Source organism: Neoarius graeffei, chromosome 25 (assembly GCF_027579695.1).
Source record: "Neoarius graeffei isolate fNeoGra1 chromosome 25, fNeoGra1.pri, whole genome shotgun sequence".
NCBI lineage: Eukaryota > Metazoa > Chordata > Actinopteri > Siluriformes > Ariidae > Neoarius > Neoarius graeffei.
The window spans coordinates 44,812,455-44,828,482 of record NC_083593.1 but is presented as its reverse complement, the minus strand read 5'-3'; the positions used below and the strand labels follow the sequence as shown (position 1 = coordinate 44,828,482).

At 43.6% G+C, this 16,028-nt stretch overlaps 1 protein-coding gene across 4 annotated transcripts in view; it reads left to right on the top strand.

Annotated features, from left to right (window-relative positions):
- galt (galactose-1-phosphate uridylyltransferase) overlaps positions 1 to 16,028 on the top strand; it is a 324,066-nt gene that overhangs the window by 27,533 nt on the left and 280,505 nt on the right. For all 4 annotated transcript variants that reach the window (XM_060908973.1, XM_060908974.1, XM_060908975.1 and 1 more), the window contains exon 6: positions 9,144 to 9,200. In XM_060908973.1, the coding sequence (XP_060764956.1) occupies positions 9,144 to 9,200 (57 nt within the window). The remainder of the gene's footprint in view (positions 1 to 9,143; positions 9,201 to 16,028) is intronic.

Sequence of the window (16,028 nt, the reverse complement as noted above, 5' to 3'; positions counted from 1 at the left end):
GGACCAAATTGCAACTCATTAGGTCAATTGGCAATAGGTCATTAACATGACTGGGTATAAAAAGAGCATCTTGGAGTGGCAGCAGCTCTCAGAAGTAAAGATGGGAAGGGGATCACCAATCCCCCTAATTCTGCACCGACAAATAGTGGAGCAATATCAGAAAGGAGTTCGACAGTGTAAAATTGCAAGGAGTTTGAACATATCATCATCTACAGTGCAGAATATCATCAAAAGATTCAGAGAATCTGGAAGAATCTCTGTGCGTAAGGGTCAAGGCCAGAAAACCATACTGGGTGCCCGTGATCTTCGGGCCCTTAGACGGCACTGCATCACATACAGGCATGCTTCTGTATTGGAAATCACAAAATGGGCTCATGAATAATTCCAGAAAAACATTATCTGTGAACACAATTCACCGTGCCATCCGCCGTTGCCAGCTAAAACTCTGTAGTTCAAAGAAGAAGCCGTATCTAAACATGATCCAGAAGTGCAGACATCTTCTCTGGGCCAAGGCTCATTTAAAATGGACTGTGGCAAAGTGGAAAACTGTTCTGTGGTCAGACGAATCAAAATTTGAAGTTCTTTATGGAAATCAGGGACGCCGTGTCATTCGGACTAAAGAGGAGAAGGGCGACCCAAGTTGTTATCAGCGCTCAGTTCAGAAGCCTGCATCTCTGATGGTATGGGGTTGCATTAGTGCGTGTGGCATGGGCAGCTTACACATCTGGAAAGACACCATCAATGCTGAAAGGTATATCCAGGTTCTAGAGCAACATATGCTCCCATCCAGATGACGACTCTTTCAGGGAAGACCTTGCATTTTCCAACATGACAATGCCAAACCACATACTGTATCAATTATAGCATCATGGCTGCATAGAAGAAGGGTCCAGGTACTGAACTGGCCAGCCTGCAGTCCAGATCTTTCACCCATAGAAAACATTTGGTTCATCATAAAACGGAAGTTACGACAAAAAAGACCTAAGACAGTTGAGCAACTAGAATCCGGCATTAGACAAGAATGGGTTAACATTCCTATCCCTAAACTTGAGCAACTTGTCTCCTCAGTCCCCAGACGTTTACAGACTGTTGTAAAGAGAAAAGGGGATGTCTCACAGTGGTAAACATGGCCTTGTCCCAACTTTTTTGAGATGTGTTGTTGTCATGAAATTTAAAATCACCTAATTTTTCTCTTTAAATGATACATTTTCTCAGTTTAAACATTTGATATGTCATCTATGTTCTATTCTGAATAAAATATGGAATTTTGAAACTTCTACATCATTGCATTCCATTTTTATTTACAATTTGTACTTTGTCCCAACTTTTTTGGAATCGGGGTTGTAGTTTTCGAATATTACTGTTGAATCTAGTGTTCTAGTTGTGATAATCCTTATTAAAATTAATATTAAACTTGTGTGCGAAGAGCTGATTTAGGCATTTGTAAATGAAAATAACTCAATGTTTGGCACGTCTTCGGCTAAGCGGTACCCACTTAAGATTTTTTAAGGCCTCCGTTCCTGACGAAGGAAAAGGTTATACGCGCTGCTTTATTGTGGAGAACTTGAAGTTGTGCCACAAGAGTAGAATGCCCCCTATCACCCCGTATGATGTCAGCGTAGTCGAAAATAGATAAAATATAGCTGTTAAAAAAACAATATCCAGGCCTCTAGAGACAAACGGGCTTTAATTTGCCTGAGAAGACCCAACTTCTTATTTATCTTGGAACTTATATAATCGATATGACCTTCCCAGCTTAAGTTAGTATTAATAACCACACCTAAAGAGCTAAATGAGGTTACAGCTTCTAGAACATTATTGCCAACGGAGATAGAAACAGAACCCACTTTAACACAAGTTAACACAAAGAAAACCTTTAACACAAGACTAAAAATTCAATTCACTGGAAGGGATATTCCAGTGAATATTTAGACAGCTTCATCCTAAAAGCCAGGCTCCTTTGTGAGTACAGCTATCTCTTTAATGCGACCATCTTCTTTTTCTATTTCTTTCGGCTGCTCCTGTTAGGAGGAGCTACAGCGGATCTGTTCTGCATATTTGATTTGGCGTAGGTTTAATACCTGACGCAACCCTCCCCAATCTATCCAGCACGAAGTACAACCCCGATTCCAAAAAAGTTGGGACAAAGTACAAATTGTAAATAAAAACGGAATGCAATGATGTGGAAGTTTCAAAATTCCATATTTTATTCAGAATAGAACATAGATGACATATCAAATGTTTAAACTGAGAAAATGTATCATTTAAAGAGAAAAATTAGGTGATTTTAAATTTCATGACAACAACACATCTCAAAAAAGTTGGGACAAGGCCATGTTTACCACTGTGAGACATCCCCTTTTCTCTTTACAACAGTCTGTAAACGTCTGGGGACTGAGGAGACAAGTTGCTCAAGTTTAGGGATAGGAATGTTAACCCATTCTTGTCTAATGTAGGATTCTAGTTGCTCAACTGTCTTGGGTCTTTTTTGTCGTATCTTCCGTTTTATGATGCGCCAAATGTTTTCTGTGGGTGAAAGATCTGGACTGCAGGCTGGCCAGTTCACTACCCGGACCCTTCTTCTACGCAGCCATGATGCTGTAATTGATGCAGTATGTGGTTTGGCATTGTCATGTTGGAAAATGCAAGGTCTTCCCTGAAAGAGACGTCGTCTGGATGGGAGCATATGTTGCTCTAGAACCTGGATATACCTTTCAGCATTGATGGTGTCTTTCCAGATGCGTAAGCTGCCCATGCCACACACACTAATGCAACCCCATACCATCAGAGATGCAGGCTTCTGAACTGAGTGCTGATAACAACTTGGGTCGTCCTTCTCCTCTTTAGTCCGAATGACACGGCGTCCCTGATTTCCATAAAGAACTTCACATTTTGATTCGTCTGACCACAGAACAGTTTTCCACTTTGCCACAGTCCATTTTAAATGAGCCTTGGCCCAGAGAAGACGTCTGCGCTTCTGGATCATGTTTAGATACGGCTTCTTCTTTGAACTACAGAGTTTTAGCTGGCAACGGCGGATGTCACGGTGAATTGTGTTCACAGATAATGTTCTCTGGAAATATTCCTGAGCTCATTTTGTGATTTCCAATACAGAAGCATGCCTGTATGTGATGCAGTGCCGTCTAAGGGCCCGAAGATCACGGGCACCCAGTATGGTTTTCCGGCCTTGACCCTTACGCACAGAGATTCTTCCAGATTCTCTGAATCTTTTGATGATATTATGCACTGTAGATAATGATACGTTCAAACTCTTTGCAATTTTACACTGTCGAACTCCTTTCTAATATTGCTCCACTATTTGTCGGTGCAGAATTAGGGGGATTGGTGATCCTCTTCCCATCTTTACTTCTGAGAGCTGCTGCCACTCCAAGATGCTCTTTTTATAGCCAGTCATGTTAATGACCTATTGCCAATTGACCTAATGAGTTGCAATTTGGTCCTCCAGCTGTTCCTTTTTTGTACCTTTAACTTTTCCAGCCTCTTATTGCCCCTGTCCCAACTTTTTTGAGATGTGTTGCTGTCATGAAATTTCAAATGAGCCAATATTTGGCATGAAATTTCAAAATGTCTCACTTTCGACATTTGTCTATGTTCTATTGTGAATACAATATCAGTTTTTGAGATTTGTAAATTATTGCATTCCGTTTTTATTTACGATTTGTACTTTGTCCCAACTTTTTTGGAATCGGGGTTGTATACACTGGCTTGTACAACCCCAGTGGCTGGGCATTTTACCTAACTTGCATGTCTTTGGACTGTGGAGGGAAACCAGAGCACCGAGAGGAAACCCACACAGACTCAGGGAGAATATGCACACTCCACACAGAAAGTCCCTCATCGGCTGTGAGATTCGAACCCAGAACCTTCTTGCTGTAAGGCGACAGCGCTAACCACTGTGCCGCCCCGCTTAAATGCGACCGTAACAAATAAAAACAACTCAAACGCTATAATCCATAGCTTTAACTTGCATTGCCGGAGCATTCCTTTTCCTCATTATTAAGCACTCTTGGAGCTTTAGCGTTACTCTGAAAACCCTGTTAACATTTGTACTAAAAGTCAGTCACCCTCCAGGGTGCATCATTGTCATTTTTTGCACTTTTTTTTCTTCCCATAACGATCTGTGTTTAAAACAACCAGGCTGAGCGGGGGACACCATTAACCCCAGCTCCCTCCCACAGCCTTCCTCATCTTTACTAATTGGATCAATTGGGAGCCAGCTTCTCAGCGAGGACTTTTCAGGTCTGATCGACATGTTCCTCCAGGCTCCCTCGGCATATTAGAGCCTCAAAGGCAGAACGGCCACGCACTTTAAAGGCTGCCAGAGCTCATAAAACGTCCAGGGTTAAGCTGATTTAGTGTGTGATGTTAAACTAAAAAGTAAACATACTGGACAATACACATTCTGGATGAGGTAGAACTGTGACTGTTGCTTTTACAGTATTAGTGTTGCTTGATACCACCTTGTTTAATTATTTAGGCCTTTTTAGAGGCATAACAGAGTAGATTAAAAGTGCAGCGCCTTGTAAAAGTGGTGTAGAGATGACAAAATCATCAATCAATCTCTACGATCAGCTTTTGTGCGTTCTAAAACTGAGCTCTGGCGCGCTGACAAAAGGCGCTCGGTTATATATCGCACAAATCCAGCGCGTGTATTCAGAATCAGCTCATTATTCACGAGCACGAGTTGTTAAAGGTCAGTGTGTTTATATGTCAGACCCGTCATTAAGGCCTACTTGAAATCTCGAGAAAAGTCCACATGAGGTCTGAGACCACCAGAACCCTTGTGTTAGAGGTTTTCTCTTTCTCCAGAGCACTTGTTCTGCTCCTGCGTCCCTTCAGATAAGCGCGTTGGTTATCTGCTCTCTGTTAAAGGCATCAGAGAGCATGTGTTCCGTCCTGCTGCCTAGATTTACACACCTCAGCTTGAGACAAGTCGGTATTTATAAAGCGGACAAGAATAGGGAACAGATCCTATGCAAGTCCTTTAACGTGACCCCTGAGGGAAGCCTGGGGAAGTCTTAAAACTCTCTACGACAGGAGACATGAGGTTCGGCTCTGTGCGATCGAAGTCTGACTGTGTGAGTGAGGTTTTTTTTTTTTTTTTGGTAGATGTGTGCACAGTGTGATTCAGAGTGTCATTGTTGTTTTATATGTCTCTCACACACACATACATTTTACCCTGTCCACACTAGGGATTTTGTACTGATACGATACTATTTTCGTACCGCAACACCTGTCCACACTAGCAACTATACCGGTACTGTAGCGGTATAACTGTATCGGTACGAAACCCACAAATGTATGGGTTTCATACCGGTACAGTATCGGTACTGTAGCGCTTCGCTGTAGTGTGGACAGATGAAGCGGTTCTGTATCGATACAAATATAATGTGCATGCACAATGAACCATTCCTACGTCTTCTGGGTTATTCATACAATACAATACGCCCGTGCTTTCCAGCTGTAAATAAAACGTCAAAATGGCTCAAAACGACCGTGGAGCTACATGGAGCAAAGAAAGGGGGGAGGGGGAAAGAGGGAGGAAAAGGGAGAGAAAGGGAAGGGAAGAGAAGGGAAGAGGGAGAAAGTGAAGGGGAGAAAGGGAGATTCGTTTTCTTTGTTTCTTTCTCAACTGCCTCGCACGTTTTATATGATTCGACTGAATAAATGACCACCAGAAATACAGACTGTACATTGACAACAGAAAGCACACACACGTTGTTTCATCCGCCATATTCTCGGAAGGAAGTTACTCGGTAACCACGGAAACATTTCGCGCACGCGCATTTCAACTTCCGTGAAAGAAAACCGCAAACATTTCTCGCTAGTGTGGACAGATGCACTAAACTGTACCGGTATACTTTGTATCGATACAGTTATACCACTTTCGTACCGGTATAAGTGTGAACACAGCATTTGTCTCATTATCCTTGTGAGGACCTTCCATTGACATGATTATTATTGCAGTTAATTAATGCTGTGCCTGCACCTAAACTTAACCTTAACCTCAGTAATGAAAAGCCAACTTTTTGGCTCATTCATTTCTTTATTAAAAAACACAACAACAGCAATGTCCTTGTGGGGACCATCCAAATGTCCCCACAAGGTTAAAATTGTGGGGACATTTGGTCCTCAGTAGTATATAAAAACACACACGCACTATGTATCAGGATTTATTCTATCCACAGTCGCTGGATGTGAGCAATTGCACGCTCTGATCGGCTACTCTACTACTAGGATATCGGCTCATATACATCACATCACGTCTGACACTGTGATTAGCAGCACCGGAGCACCCCAGGGCCCCTCTTCTCTTCACCTTGTACACCGCGGATTTCTGCTACAACTCAGAGCTGTGTCACATTCAGAAGTTCGCCGATGACACAGCCATCGTGGGATGTATTAGGGACGACAGAGAGGAGGAGTATAGGGGCCTGGTGAGGGACTTTGCCGTTTGGTGCAGTAGGAACCATCTACAGCTCAACACCTCAAAGACCAAGGAGCTGGTCATTGACTTTGGGAGGTCCAGACCAATGTCATGACCAGTTCTGATCGAGGGAGTCGAGGTGGAGGCTGTGGATTCCTACAGGCACCTCAGGCTGTGGCTGGACAGCAAGCTGGACTGGACTTGCAACACCAACCACTTGTACAGGAAGGGACAGAGCAGGCTGTACTTCCCGAGGAGGCTGCGGTCCTTTAACATCTGCAGGAAACTCCTGTGGATCAGTCTGTGGTCGCCAGTGTCCTGTTTTACACCGTGGTGTGCTGGGGGGGCAGCACATCCAAGAAGGACACATCCAGGCTGGACAAACTGATCAGGCGGGCCGGCTCTGTGGTCGGCATGAAGCTGGACTCTCTGGTGACGGTGGCAGAGAAGAGGTCTATGGACAAACTACTGAACATCATGGACGATGCCAGTCACCCTCTGCACACCGTCATCAGCAACCAGAGGAACCTGTTCAGTGACAGAATGCTCCTTCCCAAGTGCAGGACTAACAGGCTTAAAAACTCGTTCGTCCCTCACGCCATCAGACTGTACAACTCCTTTCTGGGGGGGAGGAGGGGTAACAGGAGGACAGAGGACGGGAAGGAGCAGTAGCCTAGCCTAACAATAAGCAATACTGGACAATGTGCAATATAATGTGCAATACCTCTCCTGCTGGACTTTTTTTTTTTTCCCCCCATATCTTATTCTTTTTTTATGTTTGTATACTTAATTTAATTTATCTAGAAGTTTTCTCTATTTTCTGTTCTCCGTTTATCCTGTAATAATGCTGCTGGAATTTTAATTTCCCTGAGGGAACCCTCCCAAAGGGATCAATAAATTTCTATCTTATCTACCCTGAGTTGAGAAAAACAAAATGGCGGCGCGTGTTGCTGAATCAACCAAGGACAAAATAAAAACATAATACAAAAAAAGCAACAAAATATAGAATAAAAGTATTTGATGGTAAGAGCGTATCTTTTTCAAAAATTATTATAGCATTTTTCACAAATTGCTCCTGTCGTTAACATTCTAAGTTTTTTTGGGGGGGCTTTTTTCACCCTTAATGGACAGGACAGTGCAAAGACAGGACAGGAAACGAGCGGGAGAGAGAGACGGGGAGGGACCGGGAAACGACCCCGGGTCGGAATCGAACCTGGGTCCCCGGACCCACGGTACGGCGCCCCAGCCACCCGAGCCACGATGCCCCCTGTCGTTTACATTCTAAGTCCAGTTTATTTTTATAGCGCTTTTAACAATAGACATTGTCACAAAGCAGCGTTATAGAATTCGAATGACTTTAAACATGAGCTAATTTTATCCCTAATCTATCCCCGATGAGCGCGACGGTAGCAAGGAAAAACTCCCTCAGACGACATGAAGAAGAAACCTGAAGAGGAACCAGACTCAAAAGGGAACCCATCCTCATTTGGGTGATAACAGACAACGTGATTATAACATTTTTAACAGTTTTAACATGGTCCGTTTCGTTGATGTTCTAACTGTTCATTGATAAGAGACGAGATTTCTAAGCGGAAATGATTTTGTCGGACGTTTTGTATAAAGTTTTTATTTATCAAATTTGCAAAAAATGAAAATGCCTTGTTTCTCAAAATCCAGTGAATGTGGATAGAATAAAACAGTTATTCCACTCAATCTCATCGTACATGGCTTAACAGATTAAACAGATTAGTTCTGTTGTTAGAACGAGCTTTTTTCAACTTCGTCTCTTGGCCAAAGCGAAGCCGTTTCTCAGTCGGCAGGATCTCGAGAAGGCAATTCATGCATTTATCAGTTCGAGACTGGACTATTGTAACGCCCTGTATGTTGCCTCAGCCAGTCTTCAATTTTACGCCTTCAACTTGTACAGAACGCTGCGGCCCGATTTTTAACAAGCACGTCTAGACGTGAACACATCACTCCTGTGTTGTCGTCACTCCATTGGCTTCCAGTCCGTTTTAGAATTGATTTTAAACTTTTGTTTGTTTTTAATGCCATCAATGGCCTGGCTCCCTCTTACTTGTCTGAGATTTTAACTATTCGTGATCATGGTAGGGCCCTGCGTTCTTCGGGTCGGCTTCTGTTAGAAGTTCCAAGGTCGAGATATAAACAGTGGGGTGATCGTTCTTTTGCTGTCGCTGCTCCCAGACTGTGGAACAATCTGCCCCCCGACATTCGCACCACTATTGATCCCGGCCTTTTTAAATCAAAGTTGAAGACCTACTTTTTTAGACTGGCATACAATCCTGACTAGGGGAGTCTTGTTTTTGAGGGGTGCTTCGTTTCGTCTGTTTTATTTCATGTACTTCTGAAAGGCTTTTGGCGATCTGCAGCACGGTGGCACCTTCCGCAGTTAAAACCTGTGTTTTTATGTGTTTTGGTGTTCTGTTTTACGGCTTTGATGTAAAGCACTTTGGGTACCTTTTGGTTATTGTAAAGGGCTATATAAATAACATTTGATTGATTGATGGCTTATAGCCGACTCGGTGCTACGCGCCTCGTCAGCTGTCAGCTCATGTACGACTCGATTTCGTGGAATAACTGTTAAATACATATATAATTTATTCATGTACAGTTCTACTCTTTTAATTAAATGTCAATTTTTTTTTCTTCTCTCTCTGTCTCTTTCACCTTTCAGATCTTCGAGAATAAAGGAGCCATGATGGGCTGCTCCAACCCTCATCCTCACTGTCAGGTACGTATGATCCTACTCTTCAGCACCATACCAATTAGTCCTAACGCTTGCCCTCTCTCAGATAAAAGGATATGCAGCATTTATTTTATCCGTGGATTAAGATGTGGTCAGTGCGGTCGACAGCCTCCTTTAATAGGTTTTTCTCGTCACCTCAGTGCGCTGTGACGAGTAAATGGGGCTAAAGCAGGAAGCAGCTTAACAGCTGTGTGAGCGCTAATTAAAAATCGACAATCATCGTATCCCTCGTTACTGTTCTTCTCCCGTCACCGTTTAAGCTTAAAACCAGGACTAGTAAGTAGCTTCTCTTTCCTCTTCTACCTTTCTTGTCTCTTTAGAGCAAGCATACTTCTTCCTCCGCTCCAACACAAGAGGAGGAAGGATCATCCAAAACTCACTAGGGGGCACTAGAGGATCTTGTTTGCCATGATTTACCACTGAACTTGTCCTCAGCAGCCACCTGTTCGTGTTTTTGTCATGGGAAAGCATGCCTAAGTAGCATGTACGTACAGTACGTTAATGCTCTCATGGTATTACATCCATTTCATCCAGATGGCAAATGAGCCTACTTTTGACCCCGATTATCCTTCTTGTCGAGATTCTCGATGTAGGAGTTATATAAGCCTTAAATATGTCTAGACCATATATGCAACACACATGTCTAGACAGGTAAGTACTGCGCATTTCTGAAATGACCATTCCAGTGGCATTATCCACTAAATGTCTTCCACAGACGTCTTGATATTTTTTTTTTGGAAGGTATTTTTTTCATTGCACATGACAGAATTAAGAGCATTCATCCATGCCATGTCTACAGAGAACCATGTCTGAATTACTGTACGTTTTCGAGTGTATGATTTCAGCAGCCTTTTAAGATTATTACTCGTCACAGTGTACAAGATGAACCCAATAAAAGTATTGGTGGAAATCTGTAAAAGATGCTGCAGTAATGTATTCTCCATGTCAGATGATGCGATAAATACGATGTCATGCTGACATCATCAAACATTCACAATGAGATGGGCATCTTTTGCCGTCAGTTATCATGTTTCATTGATATTTCAGCATTGCTTCTACCATATTTGTCGCTGTCCTGCGAGTTTCACATTATGATCATATACCATCCATCATCCACTTATAATACCAGTCAAAAGTTTGCACACCCCTACTCATTCGTAGGTTTTTCTGTATTTTGACGATTTTCTACATCGTCGAACAATACCGAAGACATCAAAACTATGGAGTTATATGGCAAACAAAAAAGTGTTTTTCGTGTTTTAGATTCTTCAAAGTAGCCACCGTTTACGGTTTGCACACTATTTGGCATTCTCTTCACCAGCTTCATGAGGGAGTCACCTGGAACGCTTTTCAGTTAACAGGTGCCTCGTCGAAAGTTAATTAGTGCAATTTCTTGCCTCCTTAATGTGTTTTGAGATCAAATAGTAAATAATAAAAATACAGCAAACAGCCCTATTCAACACCACAACTGTAGTAATCCATACAGTATCATGTCAAGACCCGCTCAACTAAGTAAAGAGAAACGACATCCATCATTACTTTAAGACACAGTGTCTTTTAATTAATAAAAATAAAGAAAAAACATGGGTTTAGAAGGTGTGTCCAAACTTTTGGTTGCTACCGGATGTTGGTAGCTTTTAGAAGAGTGTCCTTGCAGAAGTCAAACATTTTAAATATGACAAAAAGCGTCCAGGGGCGGCACGGTGGTGTAGTGGTTAGTGCTGTCGCCTCACAGCAAGAAGGTCCTGGGTTCGAGTCCCAGGGCCGGCGAGGGCCTTTCTGTGCGGAGTTTGCATGTTCTCCCCGTGTCCACGTGGGTTTCCTCCGGGTGCTCTGGTTTCCCCCACAGTCCAAAGACATGCAGGTTAGGTTAACTGGTGACTCTAAATTGACCGTAGGTGTGAGTGTGAATGGTTGTCTGTGTCTATGTGTCAGCCCTGTGATGACCTGGCGACTTGTCCAGGGTGTACCCCGCCTTTCGCCCGTAGTCAGCTGGGATAGGATCCAGCTTGCCTGCGACCCTGTAGAAGGATAAAGCGGCTAGAGATAATGAGATGAGATGAAAAAGCGTACAGTTCTGTACGTACCAAAAGCCTTATGCATCCTATTTTTGAATACAAATTTTGTCTTAGATGTTGTTTTATGAGCCAAACCTCATAAATCCCTTAAAATAAAGCAGGAAGTCTACACTTCCTTCAGTATACAGAGGCAGAGTTACCAAAATTGTCGTTGTCCCAATACTTATGGAGCTGGCTGTATGACCAAGGCTTGGAAACCTAGTCTCAAATCCAGCATCTATCATTTCAGGTCAGTTTTTTTTTTTTTAATGTTCAGAAAAGCAACGAACATGACTGTTTAGCGATGGCAGTTAGCTTTTAGTGCTTTACCGCTGGACTCTGAACAGATCAGGTACATCAAGTGGAGAATAAACACATACTTCTGTATCCAAACAAACCATGGCGACAGTTTGCTAATCTGACCAGATTGGGTGATGGAAATCTCATCTCATCTCATTATCTCTAGCCGCTTTATCCTGTTCTACAGGGTCGCAGGCAAGCTGGAGCCTATCCCAGCTGACTACGGGCGAAAGGCGGGGTACACCCTGGACAAGTCGCCAGGTCATCACAGGGCTGACACATAGACACAGACAACCATTCACACTCACATTCACACCTACGCTCAATTTAGAGTCACCAGTTAACCTAACCTGCATGTCTTTGGACTGTGGGGGAAACCGGAGCACCCGGAGGAAACCCACACGGACACTGGGAGAACATGCAAACTCCGCACAGAAAGGCCCTCGCCGGCCATGGGGCTCGAACCCGGACCTTCTTGCTGTGAGGCGACAGCGCTAACCACTACACCACCGTGCCGCCCCGGTGATGGAAATGACAAATTGAAATGAAAGTCGGAAAAGTAGGTGGGTTTGGTTTGAATAAAGACTCGAGGAGTGCGGAAATGGATACGTGGCTGGTAAATTTTTGGCCACTGTATATTTCATCCAACACTCCCTCCTCCTGAGCCCCAGTAGTCTCCTTACCATACTGTATTTTGTGATGCAGTTTCCCTGGCAACAGCTTATCTGTACATCATGATCTGTCAGTGACTCGACCCAGCCATCCTACACATCACTGCCTCCCAGACCGCCTGGCATCAAGTCTCGGCATCAGAGGTCAGATTGCATCGAACTCAACCTAAGCCTGACAGCATTCTACTGCTGGCTCCTGCAGCTCTTATCGTCGACCTGAGCTAAATATAGTTGACAAATCTTCCGGCGTGAGTGTGCTCCCTGTATGCAGAGACAGAAGCTCGGTGTATGTCGGCTTCCTGCGCATCAGTAGAGGTTGCTGACTTCGCCGCTGTTTGCCCTGCTAGGGCTTCAGTGACAGCGACTTCAGCCTAGCAAGGCAACTGTGATGATTTTTAGAAGGAGAAGGAGAGTCTGATAGAGAGCGAGAGAGGGAGTGCAGAGAAGAGACAGAGGCTGCGGAGGCGAGGGAGAAATAAAGCAAGAAGGAATCAGACAGGTGGGAAAATGGAGAGAACTGGATAGAACAGGTTTACATCAGGATGTCTGTGCTGATACAGTGCCTCTCTGCTTTTCTACACTTCCCTTATCTTCTATAAGCATAGCTTCACCTGTGTGCGTGTTTCACAAACCTCAATCCGGTCACAGAAGTCATCCCGAGGCACATCTGTCTTCTCAAGTATTGTAACGAATGCATCAGGATGCACACTGCAACTTTTAAGCCGCTTTACAGAACTAACTGTGTGACATTTTTTATTTTTTTGAAGTATGGACGGAATCCTTAATGCGTGCCTCATGAAGTTCACGTCAACCTCTGAGCTATAATTCTGAATCAGAATTTCGGCAGCTTGATTTCTCCAACCAGACATTTCATTACACGGGTGGCACAGCGGCTTGCGTTCCATCACGCTCCAGTTCGATCCTGAGCTCGGCTTACTGTCTGCATGGAGTTTTGCATGTTCTCTACATGTCTGTGTTGGGTTCCTACAGGTTCTCCTAAGGGGTTTTGTTCCACATTTCAAAAAATTTCCTGTAAAAATATTAGCGATGCTAAATTACCCCTGATGAGTGTGAGTCTTGTGAATGAATGGTGTCCAATCCGCGGTGTATTCCTGCCTCGTATGCAGTGCTCCCGGGATTGGATCTAGATCCATCCCGATCGTGACCCAGTGTTTAATCAAGATGAATGAATTTACATGATGATAAGCAATTATTGGACAAGGGGGCGGCACGGTGGTGTAGTGGTTAGCGCTGTCGCCTCACAGCAAGAAGGTCCGGGTTCGAGCCCCGTGGCCGGCGAGGGCCTTTCTGTGCGGAGTTTGCATGTTCTTCCCGTGTCCGCGTGGGTTTCCTCTGGGTGCTCCGGTTTCCCCCACAGTCCAAAGACATGCAGGTTAGGTTAACTGGTGACTCTAAATTGACCGTAGGTGTGAATGTGAGTGTGAATGGTTGTCTGTGTCTATGTGTCAGCCCTGTGATGACCTGGCGACTTGTCCAGGGTGTACCCCGCCTTTCGCCCGTAGTCAGCTGGGATAGGCTCCAGCTTGCCTGCGACCCTGTAGAAGGATAAAGCGGCTAGAGATAATGAGATGAGATGAGATGATTCCAAAGTTCACGCAATGAGTCAAACGATAACAAAGAAATTGAGCCATGTTGATAAAAGTGCAAAGTGACCATTATTTGTAGGCAGTTATTTGCAGTTTGCTCAACCAATCAAAACGGAATAAAACATTAATTGAATGATGATAATTAGTATAAATACAGAGGTGATTATAGGAAATCGTACGCGCTGATTTGGTCGAGAATTTTGGACTATTTCTCGACGAGCAACTCGGCAAAATGGTGGCTAATCGCTTTGTCACCGTAAGTGAGGAAGAATTACAAATTATGGAAGAAAATGCCGTTCTTAAAATCACTAAAGATGCTACAAAGTTTGGTCTAAAACTATTCAAAGGTAAGGTGGAATTGTGTGTGTGTTTTTTTTTAAAATTTATTTCAAAATGAAATATTTTAATGTGAGTCAGCGTAGATAAGTGACAAGTCTGCGCATGTTACATTTACATGCCGCTTTTGAAGTTTGAAAAAAATAATTTGTTTAAAATACAATTTATTATTATTTTTTAAATAATCACCTGTGTATTTATACTAAAACATTTATCCGCCTCAGGCTTAGTGAATCTCGTCTCATCTCGTTATCTCTAGCCGCTTTATCCTGTCCTACAGGGTCGCAGGCAAGCTGGAGCCTATCCCAGCTGACTACGGGCGAAAGGCGGGGTACACCCTGGACAAGTCGCCAGGTCATCACAGGGCTGACACATAGACACACAACCATTCACACTCACATTCACACCTACGGTCAATTTAGAGTCACCAGTTAACCTAACCTGCATGTCTTTGGACTGTGGGGGAAACCGGAGCACCCGGAGGAAACCCACGCGGACACGGGGAGAACATGCAAACTCCGCACAGAAAGGCCCTCGCCGGCCACGGGGCTCGAACCCGGACCTTCTTGCTGTGAGGCGACAGCGCTAACCACTACACCACCGTGCCGCCAGGCTCAGTGAATATCGGCGGAAATTGTTAATTAACATCCCAGAGTGAACAGTGTTCAGTGTTTGAGTAGCACACTGTATCGTTTGTTAGTGATCTAATCTTTACTGCACCATTTGACTGTTGCTTTTGCAGTCGTCCTGTCATATTCAAACTCTAACAAAACCATTTTTGTATGTGTTTTGTGATTCATTTGGATTTTTTTCAGAGGCTTCATATCTGGGTAAGTTTTAAGAAATTGTGGTAAAAACAGTTTTAGCCAAACTAATGCAGGCAAAACACGAACACAATACTGTATATACCTATATAATTATAATATGGTAATAAAACACATCAAAGAAACTACTTGGGATGTTAACGTGGTTAAATTGCATATTATTCATATTATATTCATTTATTACCTCCACCATTTATTACATCCGTTTCCGGTTGAGAGTACGCTGTGCGCATTCTGGCTGCCGCTTCTCACCGGAGCTTTTGATTTTATTTTATTTTTCCTTTTGTTTTTCTTTTTTGTGTTTGTGTGGTTTGATGTTTGTTTTTTGTTTGAATGTTTTGTCCGCCGGTTGTGGCGTAGCTCCGGACCCAGTTTTCGGCGTCGGTTCCCTCCAGGCCTTGGTTCGCCGTTGGTGATGCCTGTGCTCCTCGCTATGGACTGCAGTGAGCTCGTTGCTCTTTTAACATCGTGGCTGTCCAGCGCTCTGTGCGGCAGTGCTTCTGTGCTTGGCATGGTGTTCTGAGTGATGTTGCTTGGTGGCGTCGCGGTGGCTGTGCAGGTGGTTTGGGACACTCTGCATAGCGGTGCTTCTGTGCTCGCTTTGTGGATCCATGGCTCGGTGTTCCGAGTGATGTTGCCCGGTGGCATTGCGGCGGCTATGCAGGCAGTGCGGGATTTATCTTCGTGCGGCTTTTGGTGGGACTGTGGCAGCTGCACTATTGGAATGACATCCTGACCTTCTTTTGGTGGACTTTTTTCTTTTCCCTAGTTGTAAAGTGACCTTGGGTATGAGAAGGGCACTATATAAATTCAACTGATTATTATTATTATTATTATTATTATTATTATTATTATTATTATATTCATGTATTACAACTTTGTAGGAGGAGGTTATGTTTTCACCTCTGTTTGTTTGTCTGTTCCCAACGTAACTCAAAAAGTAATGAATGGACTTTGATGAAATTTGGCGTACAGCTTTAGTATAATCCTTGGTTCGAGTGAGTTGATTTCGGTGTTG